The 22,187-nt window shown below is 37.9% G+C and overlaps 1 protein-coding gene and 1 pseudogene across 1 annotated transcript; both read left to right on the top strand.

The window, feature by feature from the left end:
* The first annotated feature begins 6,883 nt into the window (after positions 1 to 6,883).
* On the top strand, positions 6,884 to 12,785 carry LOC149840088 (tubulin beta-7 chain-like). Its single transcript, XM_090004340.1, has 3 exons — positions 6,884 to 7,277; positions 7,764 to 8,033; positions 11,817 to 12,785. The coding sequence occupies exons 1-3, from the start codon at positions 6,884 to 6,886 to the stop codon at positions 12,488 to 12,490; spliced, it is 1,338 nt and encodes a 445-aa protein (XP_089860466.1). The 3' UTR covers positions 12,491 to 12,785.
* A 1,769-nt stretch (positions 12,786 to 14,554) lies between these two features.
* LOC149840087 (kinesin-like protein KIN-1) lies at positions 14,555 to 22,109 on the top strand (annotated as a pseudogene).
* The last annotated feature ends 78 nt before the right edge of the window (positions 22,110 to 22,187 follow it).

Raw genomic sequence — 22,187 nt, 5'->3', positions numbered from 1 at the left:
TAGATTTGGTGAGACCCATTTGGGTCTCATCAAATCCGAATCCAATCTATTATATATATATATATATATATATATATATATATATATATATATATATATATGGTCCCATTTTTCGTTTTGTGCCATTCTGCCACCCATAGATTTTAAGTGTTTTATGATAGATCTGAACCGTTAGATGTGTTCAGCATACTCGATTTAGTGGGGATAGACTCTTGGATCATATTTTTTTGACGAAAAACATACTTTTTTGAGATGGAAAAAATTGGAATGGGTCTAAAATACATTTTCAACTAGATCCAAATCCCTTTAGGGAAGGATCCATAATACATTTTACTTTAGGGAAGGATCCATAATACATTTTACTTTAGGGAATGATCCATTTGGGTCTTCAAATAGATCTAAATCCCTTCTATGCTCGGTTTAACCCCCGATATAGGTCTAAACCCTACCCAAACTTATTTGGATTGATCCAAATCATACAGAGATCTAAATATCTTGTAAAAACCTTGTAAATTCTAAATTAAATATCAATTATCTCATATAAATGCATGAATAATATCAATAAGTGATTTCCAATTAATCGAACAACATTAGCTAATTAAAATGCCAAAAATAGTATTTAATCAAGGCTAAATACCAGAATAATTCACAAAAAATTCTCTTTTATTCATTTCAAAATTATGAGAAATTTGTGAATTTTACAAAGGAGCTATTATCTGAAGTGGAGTGTAGGCTAGCCTGATGAAACAAGGATGTCATTGGGGATCTCCCCACTAGAATTGTTGAGGTGTTTTGTGAGCTAGAAGCAACATAAGTGGATGTAGACAAGGGTAATCATGTTGCAGTGGAACAAGAAGTGCACCTACTCATGGAACTCCAAACTCTCCTTTCTATGGTAGAATCCTTTTGGAGACAAAAATCAAGATGTATATGAATCGAGGAAGGAGACACAACGCATCGTTCTTCCATGCTCTTGTTAATTGCAACAACCGAAGGCACCACATCAGCGATCTCATTAGGGAAGATGGAACTTATGCAGTTCTTTACAGTGAAATTCAATAGGAAGCAAAGAATTTTTTTTAGAATTTGTTCAAAGGCTCAACCATGAGTAATAAGGGATTTGATGGTATACAAAGAGATTGTATTGAAAACAAAAGCTCACATCTTCACTATTCCATCCGACAAGAAGATCAAAATGGTTGTATTGGACATGGATGGTTCTAGTACCCCAGGTTCAGATGGCTTTTCTGAAGCCTTCTTTCAAGGTTTTTGGGATATTGTGGCCAATGATGTGTGATTTGTTGTGAAGGGTTTCTTTCTCCTTCCATCGCATTGTGAGGAACATTAATGATACCAATATTGTACCTATTCTGAAGGTGGATGAAGCATACAAACTTTCATAATTTAAACCTATTAGTTAATGTAATTTTGTTTACAAGATCTTTTTGAAAATCATTGTGGAGCACATGAGAACTATCATTTAACACATCATCTCACACAACCAAAGGGCATTTCTCAAAGAGCGCAATATTCAAGAAAGCATTATTGTCACTCATGAGTTGATGGATTCTCTACATCACTCAAAATCTTTGAATGTGATGTTCAAGACTGACCTTTTTAAGGCCTCTGATAGAGTGGATTGGAGCTTGTTAGAAGATTCTCTTTGACTCTTCGAATTTAGTGAGGAATGGAGTCACTTGATTATGATATGTGTTACTACTCTCTCCTTTGTCGTTATCATCAATGGTGAGCTAGGCATGAAATTCCACCGTAGTAAGGAACTACAACAAGGTTTCCCAATCTCTCCCTACCTTTTCCTCTTTGTGATGGAGAGACTCAGTAGAAGACTATTTAAAGAAGAGCAAAAGCATATGATATTTTCAGCCTAAATCAAAGACCATGAATGGGGTCATTTTTTTTTTTTTGCAGATGATGTAGGGTGTTTCCTACTGGGGCTATGGTTAATGCCCCTACTTTTAATATTTCAGGTAATCAGTAAGTTGGAGAGTGATGACGGAAGGCTCCGGGTGGCGCCAAGAGAGTCACACTTTTTTAGGTTGTTGAGAAGACTTGATATATTTTAATGATTTGATTATTTCATTAAGTTGTGTAAATTCTGATTATTGTGAGACTAGTATTTGATTAATTTCAATGCAAATAATAGTTTGATTAAGTTATTTCTAGTCTTATACATGTGAGTTGGAAATTGTAACCCGCCCAAGGCTTGAATTGTGCTTAAAAAGTGTTTTCATTATTTTCTTGAAAAATCGTGTAAAGGAATTTTAAAAAAAATCTAAAATTTCGGTATAAAAAATTGGGGTATTATAATTAGTATTGGTGTACATCTCCATCGACCATGCATTTATATCAAAAATAAAGAAAATCACATAGAATATATATATATATATATATATATATATATATATATATATATATATATATATATATTCATGGTTTCATCCATGAAAATCCTTTTTCATACCCACATGCATTACATGAATGCATTGTTGTATGGATTGAAAGGAGAGAAGCTTTAAAATAATACTCAAGATATAATAGATAGAGATTAACTTACTTTTTTTTGTTGTTGTAGTGGAACTTAATCTTTCAAAAATGTATTATACTACTACATAGGATGGAGTCCTTCTAGGTGCCCCACACTGCACTTGAGTGAAGAGAAATGAAGAACCTCAAAAACATTGGAGGAGAGAGAAAGAGAGAGAGCTCAAAGATGCCTCTCTTCTACTTTTTAAGAGGTATTTATAGGTAAAGGCTCATGTGTAAGTGAGATGTGTGATTATGCTTACATGAAGGAAGATGGAGTCGAATTCGAAAGGTCGTCATGCATGAAAGTTAACAATGAGAAATCTTGCTTATTTGAATCAAAGGCATTCTCAAGACATTGCACACCTTAGTGGATGATGCCCTTCCTCCCTCCCAATAACTTACGTAGATCTCCCATTATTTATGGATTCCTTGAAAGTCAACATGTGTCAACCTTTGATCTCTAAACTCCAATGTCACCTTATCTCCATGGCGAGGAGGGTGACTTATCAAATTGGTCATCACTGCCTTCCTATCCCACTGGATGAGGTGTTTTAAGCTTCCTTTGTCAATCATTAAGAAACTAGAAAGAACCATCAACTAGTTCTTATGGTATAATTCTAATGAAACCCGCCGAGTTCACCTTCGAAGTTGGTCAGCGATAGGTCGAACCACTAGTGAAGGAGGTCTTGGGTTACATTTCTTGACTGACATCAACATACCAAATCTGGCAAAACTAGCTTGAACAATAGTTTAACAAGTAGAGAACCCAAAATATTATGACCACAATTCACTTTGGTTCATCCGCATCCATTTTTTAAAACTCCTTTGCGTGAAAGAGTGTTAAGCTTGGGGCAGAAGTCATTTTCCAAGGGAGAGTTTAGAAGCTCGAAGATGGTACATCATTTTGATTTTGGGTGGAACCTTGGATTCAAGAGGATCCGATCATATCCACTATTTCCCAAGAATATAGGAAGATTCAGGCCCCTAAATTCTTTTCATGTAGAGTTGTTAATGTTCTAGACTCTTCATAGTAACCTCATCACCAACTTCAAGTCTAGCTCAAGAATATCTCTGCTCAAATAGTTACAAAAAAATAATTTGGTGTAAACATCATTTACCTCGTGTTACCCTCACTGTCTATTTTGTGTATTTCAACTGACTACTCATGATCGAGTCGATCCCTTCTTTGTTCAAGGTATGCAAAACCAGGGACCACCTCTTCCTCTTCTACCTTGTAACTCGTAAGATATGAATTCAGATTGTGGACCACCTCTTCCACTTGATTGGCACCCTTTCCAAGCATTCTTTTCTGATGTAATTTGCATATATATATATATATATATATATATATATATATATATATATATATAGGTATGGGTTGTTACGGAACGATTCATCGGCCTTCCAATGGATCAAAAAAATAAGCATGAAAAAACAAAACTAGAAAAAAATAGCCACGCACAAAAACAAGGATTTTACATGGTTCTATGAGAACTGCTTACATCCACATTCTGAGCCTTATTCTCTGTTCAATTGAGATACACAATACATAGGAGGATGCTTCCTTAAATAGGAGTTGTCTATAAATTTTACATGGAGTCTACCAGTATTGCTGGATACAACATGAAAACTACAAAAAGAGTTGTAGTTTGATCCTACAAAGAGTCTAGGGTAAAATTACAAAAATATCTTTCAAACTTATCTAAAAAATCTGTCTCGGGACTACCCCCTAAACCCCCACCTTACAGACAGGGAGGCGCGACCCTCATGCAACCCCTATGAACTTGTCGTGAAGTTGGATCCATAAAAATTAGGAATCTATATCCATGTAAGAAACAAGTTTTATTACTCCTCCAATAGAGATCATGCCAAACCCCAACACTTTCCATCAAAAAAACAAAACTTCATAAAAATTACAACAGAGAGCTTCAGCAACCAGGAAGAGTCGCAAATCAAATTAATGCATTCTATGCCAAAAAAGAGAATAGGGAATGCTTAGGAGTGTGCAGGATCATGAGAGGGTAGAGCAGCATTCAGGGATCCTTCTCAAACTGGGATCACTTGCAATGTACTATTGTATCTGAGCACCCTCCATCTGTTGTTGTACAGCCTGTCTGCCATGGGCCCCAACAGTAGATGGAGTGTTATCAGGTGCAGCCACATATTGCATTTGTATAATGTGATTACACTTTATCTGGCCTCATCCTCAGTAATACTACCAAAATGAATGGACATGGGTCTAGTTTTGTATAGAAGAATCTTGGGGTTAATTGAAAAATGATTAATTAGAATAATCTTTTTTTGTTGTTGTTAGTTAAAGCTGGTTACATCAAAAGGTTGCTACTCAATTTTACTTGTTGTTCTCTTTTCATTTATTTATTTTTTATTTGACGTGAAGAAACCACTGCTACAGTTTTTCTGTTCCGTTGCAGGTCAAGAGGTGTCACGTTGACTATGAACCTAAGTCTGTGTTTGCAGTGTAAAACTCCATGATTACTTCCCCTTGCTCAACACATGGAACTGGGAAACCAACTGAGCTTTTCTTTTCTTTTTGTTTGGATAATCCAAGAGAAATATCCTTCCGTCATCGATTACCACCTCTGGTTGATAAAACCTTTGAGGTGTCCCTTGCCCACCAGTGAGTACACGGCCAGCTTGGACCTTGAGACAAAGAATGTTACCTATGGGTTTCAAACTCGTGACATCCCCCTCACCTTGGTGACGTTCACAAGTCACACTTACCAAATGAGTGAAGCCCTTGTTAGCTTGTGGGTCGGTTCTATCTTGAAACCAATATACAGTGATAAATAATTCTCAGAAAATTGGGTAAAACGGTGCTTTTACAAGATTTTTGTGAAACACAATACAAAACATGACATTTGTCTTGTTTGGCATGGCATCCAAAGTATTTAGTGGGTCCCATTGCACATGATGTTTGATGCGTGTAGCTTTTGTGTGGACAATTTACATCAACATTTTACCTAGTCTGCTCTCTTAATCGGTTACGTCATTAGATGGACAAACTGCAAAATTACTAACAAACAGGCACTTAACAAATGAATACTTGTCAACATGCTACTTCACATGTCCCCTTGGATTAATACTCAAGCAAACTAATCAGATGTTGGCTTTACCATATTCAACTAATTAATTAGATGTTGGTTAAATGGATTTGGATTCGGATTGGGATGGTGAAAAGCCTACACCAGATCTGTTTTTTTTTTTTCAAGGGAACAGATTTGAATATCTGTCAATTTCGAATATTTGTCAGATTCCGTAACAAAAAATCAAAACTATATCCGCATCCGATTATAATCGGATATGATTTTGGCTTACCAAATGCAACTAAATATAATCGAATTCGGTTGTATATCAGATAAAATCCGTCCGATTGATTGACATCCCTATCGATCAGGCTCATAACATAATCTTCACAAATTTAACAAAGTGTCAATATGAGTGTCCATGTGTATTTTGCATGGAGCCCGACCCATGTAATTTATGTACGTTAAAAATATAAATTAGTAGGAAAGCAAATTGACACTCAGCTATGTTACGTTCAAACCCTACCCGGTATTCGATCCATCGACTCAAACCACACCTGAATTCTAATCGAGTCATTACGTACAGGTCTGGTATCCAGATTATTTCATATATACCGATCTAGGGTTGTCAACATAGTGGATTTAGATCCGATATCCAACTGAATCAAAATCCGATTAGTCAGATTTGGTCAATAAGCGGATTTTTAATTCATTTAGGTAGAGTTGCATCCAAATCCAAATTCAAATCCAAGTCTAAGTCCAAACCGAGTCTGCGTCGAGCTGACCCTATTACAAACAAAATCATCCGGTTACCTAATTGGGTTCAGATTTGGCACCTTTTCTCCATTAAACTCTGAATCCGATTAAGGTGGATACCTTAAGGCCCAATTCAGTGATGCCTAGATCTGACCCGAATCCGATTCCTTTACATGGCTACCCGGACACGAGTTGATTGTGATTTGGATGATTCATAAGGACGCGAACGTAATTTATCCTAGAGGTCGTTATATCGACGAACACGGCGACAAACATCCACCGGGAGTCTCATCAAACGGACGGCCAGGATTGCACGATCGCGGAAGAAAACTCCAGATCACGGTTATATCCGTTGAAATGAAAACTATTTAAGCGCTCACTTCCCACTTCTCAGTGAGCAAAGCGGAAACCCAACTCCTTCCTCCACTCTCATCCTCTCTGGTTCTCTGGTTTTCAGATTTTTTTTGCTAGAACCGGCTGATTTCCTCCCGGAGCTCCGGTTATCTTAGGGTTTCTTGCTTTCTTCTCCGGCGATAATGAGGGAGATCCTTCACATCCAGGGAGGCCAGTGCGGGAACCAGATCGGGGCGAAATTCTGGGAGGTCATCTGCGACGAGCACGGCATCGACGCCACCGGGTCGTACCACGGCGACTTCGGCCTCCAGCTTGAGCGGATCAACGTCTACTACAATGAGGCCAGCGGCGGGCGGTACGTCCCTCGGGCGGTCCTCATGGATCTCGAGCCAGGGACGATGGACAGCGTCAGATCCGGCCCCTACGGCCAGGTTTTCCGGCCGGATAACTTCGTCTTCGGCCAGACCGGCGCCGGAAACAACTGGGCCAAGGGGCATTACACGGAGGGCGCGGAGCTCATAGATGCGGTGCTCGATGTCGTTCGCAAGGAAGCGGAGAACTGTGATTGCCTTCAAGGTTAGATCAGAATCCATTTCCTTTCCCTTTTGTCTTTTTTTTTAGTTTAGAAGAATGTCTTCTATTCTGTGTCTTTGTTTGCATAAATTAAGCAGTTTTTTTAAATCGTCCGATCATGTTGCGTAAGCGGGTTTTCTAAGGGTTACACGATTCAACAGTTTACAACGTGTACTTTTTTTTTCTGATCAATAACCGGAAGAAACCGCAGTCGGCACAAAGACCTGGTCACGCTACTAAGAAAATCATATGTTTGCATCCAAAATCACTCGATCCAAAGTGCGTTTCATAGTATATTAAACATGCTGAACGTATTCATAGGGTCAAATTGGCCGAAGAAAGAGTGTGCCTATGAGATTCAGCTAGAGAGTACCGTACTCTGGAGTAGCCCTCTTTTAGTCATGTTCAACACGAGATAGCAACGAGGTTTTCAAGATCTTTCTCAAAACTTTTTGAATAACAGCATTTGGGTGGTTTTCTGCTGAGCAGGGTTTCAAGTGTGCCATTCTCTTGGAGGAGGAACAGGATCGGGCATGGGAACACTGTTAATCTCGAAGATTCGGGAGGAGTATCCAGATAGAATGATGCTTACGTTCTCTGTTTTCCCGTCGCCGAAGGTTTCGGATACGGTGGTGGAACCATACAATGCAACTCTCTCTGTGCATCAGTTGGTGGAGAATGCGGATGAGTGCATGGTCCTTGACAATGAGGCTCTGTATGATATCTGCTTCAGAACCCTTAAGCTCACTACTCCTACTTGTAAGATCTCTCTCTCTTTATCTATATTTAATCCTACAGACTTATTTGCTGCGTCGATCATGCTTTAATTTTTAGATTGCACTCCATGTATATAAAGATTGATGCAAACATGCTAAATGGGTTTTTTTTGGCTTTTCCGGTGCTTTTTTCACAGGTCGTGTTTTTCAATGAAAATGTAACACCTGTGGGCCTGGCATCTCTAGAGCCCGGGTTAGCGGATATTATAAGAAAATATAAAAGTAGCTCCAAAAAATATGGCACCATTTTTTTTAAATAAATATTATAATTTAAATTTAAATAAAAAAATCATACATAAACCATAAAAGTTACATCATTCAAAGGGGACATCACATCTTAAGTTCAATAAATAAAAAAAAGGGAAAACTATTCTATCAAAAGACAATAGCATATATATATATATATTGCAGAAGGCTGACAACATCCTACACCAAGTCATGTCTCACAAGTTATCTGGAACCTACAATTATAATAATTAAAAAAAAGTGAGTTTAAAACTCAATAAAGATTAAATTACAAGCAAAATAATTCAAATTACAATTGTAGTAGGTTTTATCACACATCGCACATATGTTTGTGCTTTTTAATTTTCTTCAATTTTTTAGTCGATTCTCATAAGTTAGCATACTCTCAATGTTAACCGCTATCTACTTTGACTATACCAATAATAGCCTACTATGGGCGTAGCAACCTATATAGAATATTTAAATTTTATAATGTTGGCCAAATTATGAACCACTTTGAGTGATCACATTCGAAATCACTAGGCACTACAGTGAAGAAGGACCCAACAATAGCGATCTGGCAAGTCACTACCCTAGAACTATACATGTCCCAAAGTTTTTCGTGGTTCATGCTACATCTTAATTTCATTCTAGAGTCTCAAATTTCTTGGTAAAACCCTAAAATTTCTTAGGACATATGCATCTTATGCATTCACATAAACTTTTACTCAAGTTCATACCCATTGTCTTTCGACAAGTTTTCTCAAGGAACATTCTCATTCAAGTATTCTCAAGGGACAATCATGGGGTTACGAGGTTTACCAATTTTCTAAGTACACAGAGATGTAGTCTTTCTACATCTATAAATCTTAAGAGCTCCAACAGTAACAACTCTCACGTTGATGGCTATCAGTTAGTCATTTTTACTCGTCTTTCTTGGTAATTTATGGGGTTTAGCATGCTAAAGTATTTCAAGTCATTAATAGTACCTTTGTAACTAGTATGTGACTCAAATCTTATGTCGATGACTCAGTTCTTATGCATGTATTTTTAAGTTCTTCACACAAACTCAAGTATGCATTTCATCTAAAATACAATAATTCAATACATGCAACTCATGCTAAAGTACCACATATATATGAAATCATTTATATCATTTAGGACTAATTCACATGTATTCATTCTTTAATCATAAGAAAAAGTGTTTCTAATTTGCAGTCGCAAACTCATTAGAAAAACATGATTTCATGTAGTCTAATTTATAAATACGTCAATATACAATATTTTGTTAACTAAAATGCTTATAATTTTCCTTCCCTTAAATGCAAATGTTGCACTCTAGCCTGCAGTCGACTCTCACGTGACTCTAATAATAGAATATGATCATCACACAAGCATATTTATATCAATAAATAGACATTCTTTATACTTTATTAAAATTGCCAAAATACCTCTCCTAAGGTGGTCTGTCAAACCTCAAATTTTGTACTTTTACTTTGGTTAGAACCATAACACAATAAACCTTACTCAATTCTAAGTTCGAGGCATGAAGTTATGCTCATTTTACTAACTTGATATCGGGTCACACACAAGGGTAATTTGATCATTTCAACTCTTTACAATTTAACCTAACTCAGCCCAGGTCATACTGAGCTCAGTCTGAGTTTAGAACACTAGGTTTACTGAACTTGGTTTGGACCTCACTAGGTTTGGGTTCAAACCCATTTGGACTCTCTAAAATTAATCTTGAATCCAGCTAATCACATACTGTATCTAGATACAATTATGATCTGAATTTAAGACTGACCCAACTAGTCACAGACTAGATCCAAACCCAATCCTATTATAAATCCAAAACTGATGGACTGGATCCAGACCTAGTTCTGCTTTAGATCTAGAACTGATCTATCTATATCCAGTTTTAATCTGGATTTAGGATTGATCCATCTAAATCCAGACTAGATCTAGACTCAGTTCTGTATGGATCTGGCTCAACCTAGATCAGTCAAGATCAACTGGATCAAATTGAACTTAGACCAAGTCTAGTCCAGTTCAATCCAGACCCAAACAAACAACCTCAGACTCTCTCAAACCCGACCCAATGGACTCAATCTGGTTCAGTCCAAACTGGTTATGTCAATCAAGACGAGCTCAAGAACTCGTTGATCAGACTTGGTATAGATTGAACCTGGATCAAGTCGGTCTCAATCAAACTTTATCTGGTCTGAGACCCAGACCGATTTGGTCAAACTAACTCGGTTTGGTTTAGTTCGGATCAATTTGATTGACCGAGACTATACAATTTTATTTATTTATTTATTTATTTGTTAACTAGACTCGGTCTGGGTTGCACCCGAATCGAGTGGATCCCTCAGTCTAACCCGACTCGGTATGGGTTCACACCTCGACTGGTTCAGGTTGGGCCAACTCAGTCTACTCAGCCCAAACCCAGTCGATCGAGAAATGGTCATTCTCTTCTTACTGGCTCAACCAAAAAGGTAGAGACAGAGGGTGTTCCACCCTCTCACAATTCATGGTGGCATCGTCGACAACCATGGTGGTGGCCGACGACTACTCTCTGTCCCGCCCCTCTTTCTCTCTGTCTTGTTGAGAAGAGACGTTGGCAGCCACGGTGGTTGTCGGTCGGGGTAGTGGGTTCCTAATTAGTGCGTCTCTCTCTTTGTCTCGAGTATCGCCAGCAACCACTCAGTTTTCGGTATTCATTCTCTCTCTGCATCAATACAGGCAACTGGTCTCCTCTCTTCAGATACACTGGCAGCCATGACTGCCAGCTTTCCCTCAAAACAGAAAAAGATGAAAAAAAGGGGAAAGGGTCATTACCTGTGGTGGTCGTCAGCAATGCTCTGACGGCTTCCTCCTCTCTCGTTCAGTCAATTATCTCTCGTCGAGTTGGGTGGGGCTGAACAACCTACCGTGAGGCAGGTGCGGATAACCCTCACCCTTCTCGATAATGGGGGGAGGGGGGTAAGGTTTATCCTTATCCATTGCAAACGAGAGGGGAAAGCGGTTCCTCATTTTGAAAAACCATTTTTCCTCAAATCTGTTTTTTTTTTTTTTGATGATGGGTTTTACAGAAAAAATGATATATATTTTGATCCTTATTTTACAAAGATTTCGGAAAGTTGATTTTTAGAACCCTATAAAAACCCACTCATGTGTTAGAATTGAATGCTCCAAGAGCTAATCCCTGTAAAATCAAGTACCTAGATCACATCTTTTTGATCAGAATTTAAAAATAAAATAAAAGAAAGCACACAAATTTCATTTAGCATGTTTGAGTCGCTCATTATTATATTAGTTGTTTAGAAGTCTCATCTTTTCTATTTTTCTAAAAAATAACAATTTTCATCATGTCTCTGTTATTCATCAAATATTTGTCTTTTTTTCCAGATTTACTGGATAAATTAGTACAGAAAGCAGATCTTTTAAAAGACAATGAACTCTTACTGCGCGCCTTCACAAGTCATCTTGATTTCTTTTGAAGGCTTCCTGACATGAATAATTTTTTTTTTTTTTTCAGTTGGTGATCTTAACCATTTGATATCTGCAACCATGAGTGGCGTCACCTGTTGTCTAAGATTCCCAGGACAACTGAACTCGGACTTGAGAAAGCTCGCCGTAAACCTGATCCCATTTCCTCGCCTCCATTTCTTCATGGTCGGCTTCGCGCCCCTGACTTCGCGCGGCTCTCAAGTGTACCGCTCCCTGACTGTCCCTGAACTTACTCAGCAGATGTGGGATGCAAAGAACATGATGTGTGCAGCTGACCCTCGCCATGGCCGGTATCTCACTGCCTCTGCAATGTTCCGCGGTCGTATGAGTACTAAAGAGGTGGATGAGCAGATGCTTAATGTGCAGAACAAGAATTCCTCATACTTTGTTGAGTGGATTCCGAATAATGTGAAGTCTAGTGTATGTGATGTCCCACCTAAAGGATTGAAGATGGCATCTACATTCATTGGCAATTCTACTTCGATTCAAGAGATGTTCCGGCGGGTAAGCGAGCAGTTCACTGCCATGTTCAGAAGGAAAGCTTTTCTGCATTGGTATACAGGAGAAGGCATGGATGAAATGGAATTTACAGAAGCTGAGAGCAACATGAATGATCTTGTCTCCGAGTATCAGCAATATCAGGATGCCACTGCTGATGATGAGGTTGAGTATGAAGAGGAAGAAGAGGCTGAAGCTAACTAATTGCATTGCTGATACCAAATTCCGGCGTTTTGGTTCTTACTTCTATCTGTAGTGATTCGGTTGGGCTTATCTGCTGCATTTTGTTTGTGGGCTTTTGACTGCAGGAGGTTGTTGATTTGTTGTTTCCTTCCTGTTCTATTTTTTTTTTAATTTTTTCCTTTTGAGTTTGACGAGTGATGGTCTTGAGTCCTGTTTAAAATTGATTTGATGTATGTAATTGATGGTAGGTTCCAGATTTGTATGTATTGATCTGTTGTTCAGTTATACAATAAATTTTGGATTTTGGAGTGAGAAATTGTTGGGGAACTCGTGATTCATTTTAGAGCCTCGCATGTGGAGTGAGAAATCTCTGAAAAAATATTGGTATCTATAAAAATATGAAACATACATAAAGTATGTGTAAAACATAGCAGACATCTTTGGAAAGATAAACTTCCTGATTGGTTTGCATATCTACAAAATTCTGCATATTAAATTCTATGCAATTGGTCGGGTCTGCCTAACCCCAGCTTGCCAATATTAAAAAAAAATAATAAACATCTGCATAACACAGAAACCAGTTTTTATTGATTAAAAATGTGATGTCATTAGTATAGGTGTTTTTTTAATATAATGTTATTTCTGTAAAATATCACCCATGAAAATATTGCATCAAAATATCTGCAATATTTGTGACATAGGTCCAATTTATGCTGGGTTGAGAAGATGGAAAGCCCATTCTCTACTGGTTTAATTTTCTTTTTCTATGCAAACCAAAGAAAACCACCCCTGGAGTAAGAGATCTGGCCACGCTGGTCAACCCTGACATCGCTTCTCCGGCCGTGGGCCGTGTAAAACCAGGGTGCACCCCTGGCTCCCAAGGAGTCGCCTTGCTTTGGTATTATGCAAGGGGTGACACCCATGAGAATGGAATCCTGACCACCCGTCTAGTGGCCAAGGCCTCACCCCACTTTACCAACACCCTTGGGGCTTCTACTGGTATAATTTAAACACCGGTACGTGGAAAATATCACAATTTTCTTGTGATATTGTCCCAATGAAAACATGTTTTAGTTTAATGATATCAACATGTTTTACATATTTTATTTTTTATGTATATCTATATTTTTAAAAAAATTATTGCTCGATTTTGCTTCATCGAGATTTTTTGGGTAACAAGATTTTGTTTAAAACATATATTTAAATATAAAAAAACGTATAAAATGTTTTGGTAAGGGTTGCATCGGGTGGGATATCCAATAAAAATCATAGCTCAAACCTCACCCGAATGTTATTTTGGTTAGGTTTGGGAAGACCCGAATAATCTTCCAGCAATAATTTTTGTGGCGATGTCTGTAAATTACGGTTTTGGCCGGTTCATGTGCCCGACACACGTTTGTGTTGTGTATATTTCAAACTAGGGGTTGCAAATGGGTTGGATCCAGGAAAAGGAATTTGCAAAACCGACCCAACTCTCCAATGTATTTTGAGATCCAAAACCCAACCCGTTTGCATCCCCATAATCTATTTCAAACCTGCCTGAAACTCAAGTGGATCAGGACATTCTTAAACTCGATGAGATCCATTTTTTCCAGATAATAGGTGGCCATCAATAAGATCCAGTTAGGAAAAGGAGATGAACTATTTTGAAATTATCGTGGTATTTTAAAGTTTAAAACGGTACTATAATATATCGCGTTTTTAGCGATATTTTCAAAATCTCTCTCTTAATCACTTCAATCCTTTCCCGCTCTATAAATTCAAGCGGCCAAAGGCCAACCGTCACACAGAAACGGAAGAAGCTCGGAGGACTCGTCTTGCGGTGGAGGTAAACCCTACGCTCTCCCGTTAATTCTTCCCCTCTTTCTATTCTTTTGCTTCCTCTATCTTCAAATTGTTTGCGATCGATTGAGTGACAGAAAAAGATAACAAAAAAGTTGTGATTTCAACTCGATTATCGTAAATCCGTACTCGCATTTTCCCGATTTAGTTAGTCCCTTCCGATCTCGAGTTGTTTGCGTCTAAAGTATCTTCCGATCGGATAAATTCTTGAAGAAAATTCCGATTTCGATCTGCTTTTGAGAGATGTCGAAAGCTACTGCTTGTGTACGCTTTCGGCCTTTCAATTCGAGGGAGAAGGCAGAGAACGGCGAGTCGTCTAGCATCCGAGGTGTAGATCAAGAAACATTTGTTTTCAAGGTATTTCGCTTACCTGTTTTAGCTTACATCCTTTGGGAACACCTTGATCTGGCTTCATATTGCTATGTTTTTCTTCTGTTTTTATGCTTTGCAGGATGAAAAGGAGGAAGAGATCATGTTTAGCTTTGATAGAGTGTTCTATCAGAGTTCTACACAAGCTGATGTCTTCGATTTAGTTGCGATGCCTGTAGTTAGAGGTAAAAACTAGGGAGTGTCGATGTTGTGATTCTTATTTTTTATTTTAGATGATTTCTTTGATTTCAATTTTACTTTAAGTATTTCCTTTGTAGATGCTGTAAATGGGATAAACTGAACAATCATCATATGTCACATGGGTGCGGGTGAGGGTGCGGGGATGAAAAACCCGGGTGCGGGGGCGGGGGGTGGGGCGGGGTTGTTGCGGCAAAATATATATATATATTTTTTAAGTCCAAAAGTTGCACATAAATGATTCTGGGTGCGTTGACTGCACCCAGGGTCAGGTTGACCGCATCGGTGCGGGTGCTGCACCTAGTTGGAGAATCCCTGTGACATATAGGGCAAAAAAAAAAAAATTCATGGCAATTTTTTTTTAAGTCTGAAAAATTAGACCAAAATGACCCTGACGCACCCAGGGTCGGGTTGACCGCACCCGCGTCACATCGCGTCGACGCGGGTGCGGCACCCTGCTAGCCGAATCCCTGTGACATAGATCATCACCTACGGACAGGTTAGTTGCAGTTGGACTGAGTTAATTTGAAAATTTGACCCATGAATTGCATATTCTATGCTTCAACTGTTCAACAGTCATTTCTAGTTATTGATCATAATTGACATGAAAAAATAAATGTCTGATTGTGTTTTTTTTATAGATGATAATTTTCAGAATAATATATTTTTCATGATCTGTATGTAGAGAGGCGCGTAAATTATAGATGCTTTCAAACACTGAGTATGTAAAATAGTGGCTTTTGTTATTTATGCATAGGAAATGAATAAACTATCACAGGACATGTTTCTATGTATTGTATGTTTAAAATGTGGTGTAATCATGAAGTTGGAGAAGTGTTGACATTTGACTAAACTAGATTTAATGTGAAATAAATTTACCTCTTTTAAATGATTGTAAAAATTTTGCATTAGTAAGTTTCAACGTGGAATGTCTACATTTCTGCTGTTGCAACATTTACAAAGAAATCAACGATAAAATGGTGCACTTTGTACAGTTCATGTAAGAGTGCTGGCTTTTGTCTTGTTTTAAGGGTAAAGAGAGAAAAAATCCCATAGCGAATAGAAAATTACAAATTTTCACTAAAGGTTAGATAAGGAAGGGCATGGAGGTATACTGTTCCAGGGTGAGTGATTTTCCAAGCAACAGGACATTTCAAATTATCGAACTTTAAGCGTGATATTAAAGCTTCAGCCCTTTACGATAGAAGCACGAGAAATTGTGAACATCATCCTCATGAACTGAGCACTGCACAATATCTTGAATATGCACAGGGGTAAAATTTCACTGGGCAGAAGGTGAAATGATCACTTTGAGAATGTAAAATAAATTGTAATCACTATCGGACGGAGTGAATTTTGTTTGAAAACAGATCTATTTTGGTTCTGACTTTTTGTCTTAGAGAATTTTATGTAACATACACCTGCGTGAATGGGAACTTTTTTGGAACTGCGTACAGGCAATTGGGCATAAACTAGGCTGCTATTTCTTTGCTTATGTACATATAAAGAGCTGGTTTGCTTTCTGTAACTCTAATCAACATTGGCACAAAGAAAAAGTGAAGGTTAAAATTATTTGAATTAGTGGAAATGCCATTTATTGTTACAATGGAATTTTATTGGTTGATAACTGCACTTGCTATCAGGAGCCCCAATTCTATTTGAACTGAAAGGAAAACTAGTTTGAGATTCTACGGTGTTTTTCCTGGCAGCTGTGTTCACATACATGATTGCTTGCAATGTTATATTGTTTGATCCACCTTAGTATTTCCTGGAGAGATTGTGCCTATGACCTGTTAAATCATCTGTTATCTTCCATCCACCATGAGCATGATGCTATCGGATTGCTTGCAATGTTATATTGTTTGAACTTTGATTCACCTTGGTATTTCCTGGAGAGATTGTGCCTATGACCTGTTAAAATCTGCTGTTATCTGCCATCTATATCCTAATTGAATGATAAGAAGGGATCCACCGTGAGCATGAAACTATCGGATTGTTTGCAATGTCATATCGTTTGATTCACCCTGGTATTTCCTGGAGAGATTGTGCCTATGACCTGTTAAAACCAGCTGTTATCTGCCATCCATATCCTAATTGAATGATAATAAAGGATCCACCATGAGCATGATGCTCTCTCTCTCTTGCTTTCTTTAGTTCTTTAACAATGATATATGAGAAAACCAAATCTCTTCAGTTAAATGGTATTGACATTCTTTTTGCTCATCATGCAAACAGACTGAAGCAGGGAGAACCTATAGTATGGAGGTGGAGTGATTTTCCTATGAGAATTATGGAAAAGGCCTGGTGGATATTTTCATTCAACATTATCAGTGGAGATTAGTTATTTTATTCTTTTGAACCAGGGCCCTAGTATATTAGTGTGTGATGAGGAGCAAAGAGGCCTGCTTATACGTGTGATGGAAGGGCTCTTCCAGTGCATTGAATCTGTTGGTGGAGAATCAAAGTAAACCGTGAAACTCTCAATGGTACTGGAACCACTGACCATCAGTTGTCCTACTGTTTGGACAAAAAGAAATTTCACTAAGAGGCTACCTCTTTTCCAAAAATTCTTCTTCAGGTTGAAATATACATGAAGAAAGTAAGGTCAGTCGTTGCATAGCAAACATTGTTAACATTTTCTTTAAGAATTTTCTGCCTTGTTTGGAATATGGATTTTCTTCTATTCCTCTATCTGAAATACAAGTCAGTTTTTTTTCTCTTAAGAAGAATCTCAACACCCCTACAGCGTATCATGTTCATTGAGATTTTTTTCATTTTTGCAGAGACCTTGATCCTTCAAAAGACAGAATCCAGGTTAAGGAGAGTAAGATTTGGGGAATATTCCTTTCAGAAGTGACTGAGGTTAGTAGGTCACTATCTTCAATTTTTTGTGCTTTCAAGTAAATTGATGTTTTGTTCTAGGATCCTTGTAACCTTAACAATTATGTCAACTAATTCTATTAAATTTTTTTGGTCTTAAATATTGGGATGTCTGATCCTTCATTTATTATTGTGCCATTAGATCTGTCTGTCTGATAGTAAGGAGGCACTGAAGCACCTCAGTGTAAGATTTTCTTATTTGGCTTTATTCTCATATCTGATTCAGTTTTTTTATTTGGAACTGACAACGTCCAGCGAGGTATTGCTAACAGAGCTGTAGGGGAGACATATCCACCTTTTTGTATATGCATTACAGTTATCTATTAGAGAGGAAAATATTGTTATGTTACATGTAATCATCTATATATATATATATATTCTACCTCCTGGAAGATGAAAGCAACTTATTGTTTTTGGTGTCTTAAGGTTCCTCCATAAGTGTGACCTTTAACATATGTAGAAATGAATATGGTCGGTAGTAGAAGCCACTGTCTATATATCATTTCTGTTCAACAGGGATCTTCCCAGGACGCATGGTATTTCAGTTTCTGTGATTTCTTGATGCTCTCTCACTCTCTCTCTCTATACATGTGTATGCCATGACCACATTTTTTTTTTGATATTTACATGGAGAAACCACCCATAGGATCAGAGACCTAGCCCTGCTGGCTCTACCTGCAGTACTTGCGGCCCATAAAACTCCGTGAGCTTATCCCTTGCCCTGAGGGAGTCGCCACACTTCGGCTTGCGCAAGGGGTGACACCCATGGGATTTGAACCTAGACCTCATCTTACTACACCAAACCCCTTTGGGGCATGTGCCATGACCACTTAAAGAGCAAAAACTTTTGTGTTTTTTCTTTAAGCACAACTCATGAAGTTCATAACTTCATATATTTGTGCTTCTGAATAATACTTGAAATTCTTGTGCAAAATCAATTATATTGGCCTCCTTGGCTGTTTGACTCACGTCTCTTCCAAATGCATGTGTATTCTTCTTTGGTATGTATGTTCAGCCATTAACCATTACTATGGTTCATGGCCTCACAGTCTCTCTTCCTATGCCCATTGTTATCTGCTTAGTGCTACATATCCAATTCTATCAATATAGATATTGCCTTGCACCAACTTAGTTTAGATCAAGGTTGCCAGACTAAGAAGCGGAAACGGAAAACGATAAAAGAAGCGAAAGTGAGAAGCAATGCATTTTAAAATGTATAGGAAGCGGGAAGCGAGGAATATAAAAAAGTAATATAAGAATTGAATGCGAATCAAAATGAAATAAATAAAAACTAAAGTAAAAGTGACTATTCCTAAATTTCATGATTTTTCAGTGTAAAAATTAAAATTTTAACCAAATCTAAAAATGATGACTGTCAATTTAGAGAAAGCACATGGAAGTGAGTGAAGCGTGAGAGGAAACACATAAAAAACATGAAAAATAGAGTGAGAGAACATAGAAGAATAGATGAAGCGTGTAGAAAGCATAGGAGAAGCGTGGAAGAATTGAGATTCTCATCAAGTTTCGGAAGCGAGGAGTATCGGGCTTCCGGGAAGCGAGCTTCCCACCTATCTAAGAAGCATCTGGTAACTCTGATTTAGATATTCAATACTGTGTTTATGATGCATGACTGGACAATTGGTTATCTTGATTCTAGCTTATTTGTGTTTATGTACTCAATATTGTTACATGAATCCAGAATAAATGGTGAAGGCAACTCCACATACCTTTCTTGGGACCATTCTTCGATTTAGTAATTGCCATGACAAGGTTTCCAACGTTTCAGTGGTCTTAATGAGTATATTGACTATTTATGTGGAGATCCAAAGAATTAGCAACTATTAAGCTTTGGGAGAGGAGCCATCAATTCTGCTGATGCCCTGTGGGTGCTCATTTCTTTTGCTCTACAAAAAAATTGATTCAAGAGTAATAGCAAAATGGATCAGGTCTGGATTGGATTGTAATTGATCTTTGTCTGGATATGAATCTTGTTGCAGCACAACTGGGCTATATTCAGAATTGTATCTAAGTTGGATCCAAAACACAGACTTTGGTTCATGTAGAAACAGGCCTGAAATGGTTAAAATCCAGCTAATGAAGATCTGGGTCCAGTTTAATAGGATCTAAAAAGATAGGTTCAGATCCAGTGCAAGTATGCAAGTAGACAATATGTCTTGATCCATACCTGAAAATATGAGTTGGGTTCAGGTTGGCTTTGATAAATTTCATGTTTATGCAAGATTTCTATTGAGTAATATGATACAAATTACAGAAATCCCAAATGTAAAACATAGCAGTATATGAGATATTATATATTCTGTTATGACTTATGAGCTGTCATTACTTTGAAATTTGAAAATTAATTTAAGTAGGTGATAAATGCATAAAAGTTTGCAAATAACGTATAAAATCAAATATGGTCTTATTGATGTTTACTAGAAAATAAACATCAGCATCTTTGGAACTATGCAACAGGCTAAAAGCTGGAAAACTCGTTCTTGTTGACTTGGCTGGATCTGAGAAAGTTGAAGACTGGAGCTGAAGGGAAAGTTCTTGAAGAAGCCAAGACTATTAATAAGTCTATCTCAGCGCTTGGAAGTGTAATGAATGCTTTATCAAGTGGTAATTAAGGACTGACATCTTTGTTTACCTGCAATTAGCATCTCCTAGCTTTCTTCTTTACTTGTTCACCTTATCTAATTCTATTTTGTAATTGTCTGGTATTTACAGGCAAAGTAAATCATGTCCCATACCGTGAGTCCAAGCTCACCCGTATCCTACAGGATGCTTTGGTTGGTCATCTGTTGCATATGCCTTCTCTAATCGTTAAATGCAATGGGTTCATGCTTTCATTTTGTACATTCAGGGCAGCGACTCTCGAATTGCATTGCTCTGCTGTTGTTCTCCAAGTTCTTTAGATGCATCGGAAAGCCTCTCCACTCTTCGATTTGGTGCTAGGTATTTTAAACTAAACTAAGCATGATGCATTTTTCAGTCTCAAGACAAATTTTGTCATTATACTGGCCTTCATCCTGCAGGACAAAACAGATAAAGATATTGCCAAAAGTTGCTTATAATAAAGACAAAAAAGGATTCACAACAAGAAGTTTTCAAGCATGAGAATGATTATCAGTAAAAAAGTGAATCTATGAACAAAATTTTAGACAAGGTAACTGGTAGAGAATCAAAACTGACTCGTTTTCTTCATCCATGGGCTGCATTAGCAGTACCATCATTGTTTCTTTCTGATGCACGTTTTGTTTGTTTGATCCGCTGATCTCAAGTTTGGCTTGCTTCTGTGTGTGATGTGTTATTTATACATACAAGAAGCCACATTTAATCATGCTGAGCATGGATCTGATTGAGCTCAACTCACTTATACAGTTAAACACTTAAACTCTGAATGAGTTTTGTTTTCTGATCTTGAGTGAGCAAGAGCCCAGCCCAAGCTATTTGCAATCCCTCCATGCATGATTTAGGCTATGTTTGGGAGCGTTGAATCGAAGGTTGTGTAGTGGTTTCCGCCATGCTCTCATACTCTCTTGCTATTTGGGAATAGTGGCGTTGCTGAAACAATGTGTTGGAACTGGTGTCTGGCCCAACACCACATTTTTTGCAACACACTGAAACCGTGTTTCCATCCCATTGCAAGGCTCCCAAACATAGCCTTAGTGACCAGTGCTGGAAGTTGATCATTTTACTCTCGTGAAAGTTAGGTAGCAAATGTCCCACTGGGATCCTTGCTCTATTTTCTTGTTTTATCTACGTTTTTGCCTTGAGATTTTTTTTGGAACCGAAGTGCCTATAGTATGTCCACGATTGTATGTTGAATGCTCCACCCTTATTGTGATTGAAATCCAACACACTTGTCCTTGCAAGTTCTTTTTATGCTTTTATAGTTTAAGTTTGATCATTGTATTTCTTTGGTTTAAAATAGTTGAGGCAGAGTTTGGAGGAGGAACATGTAAATTTGCTGGAGGAGCTGTTCATAATGGAAGGCACCATATTTGATCCTTCAGACATAGAACCAGTTTATGAAGATATGGTTGGTCAAACAATTTCTGCGCTGAGTGAAGAAGTAGAACAGCTTGCAAACAGAGTTGACGAGGTAAATGTTTTGATCTGGCACTCAACAGCTATTTGTGGGTCTCAGAGAGTTGTTTTCTAATTTCTGATTGCAGTTGACAAGAGAAAATGCCAATTAATTACTTGCCCGTGAACGATATTAGTATGTTGCATGATTTCTGTATGTAAGGCTGGTAAACAAACGGAGGAACCCGTGGCTCGACTCAGTTCTGCTCGTCCCAAACTCGTTCGTGTTCGGTTCGTTTGGATAGCTAACCGAACATGAGCTCGTTCGGGCTCCGCTCGTTTACAGCCCGATACAGACACAGTTTTTAAACAGCTTGCATAAAGTTCGTTAATAAAG

Source organism: Nuphar pumila, chromosome 4 (assembly GCF_984573655.1).
Source record: "Nuphar pumila chromosome 4, dmNupPumi1.hap1.1, whole genome shotgun sequence".
Lineage (NCBI taxonomy): Eukaryota > Viridiplantae > Streptophyta > Magnoliopsida > Nymphaeales > Nymphaeaceae > Nuphar > Nuphar pumila.
This window is presented reverse-complemented; position numbering and strand designations above follow the sequence as displayed.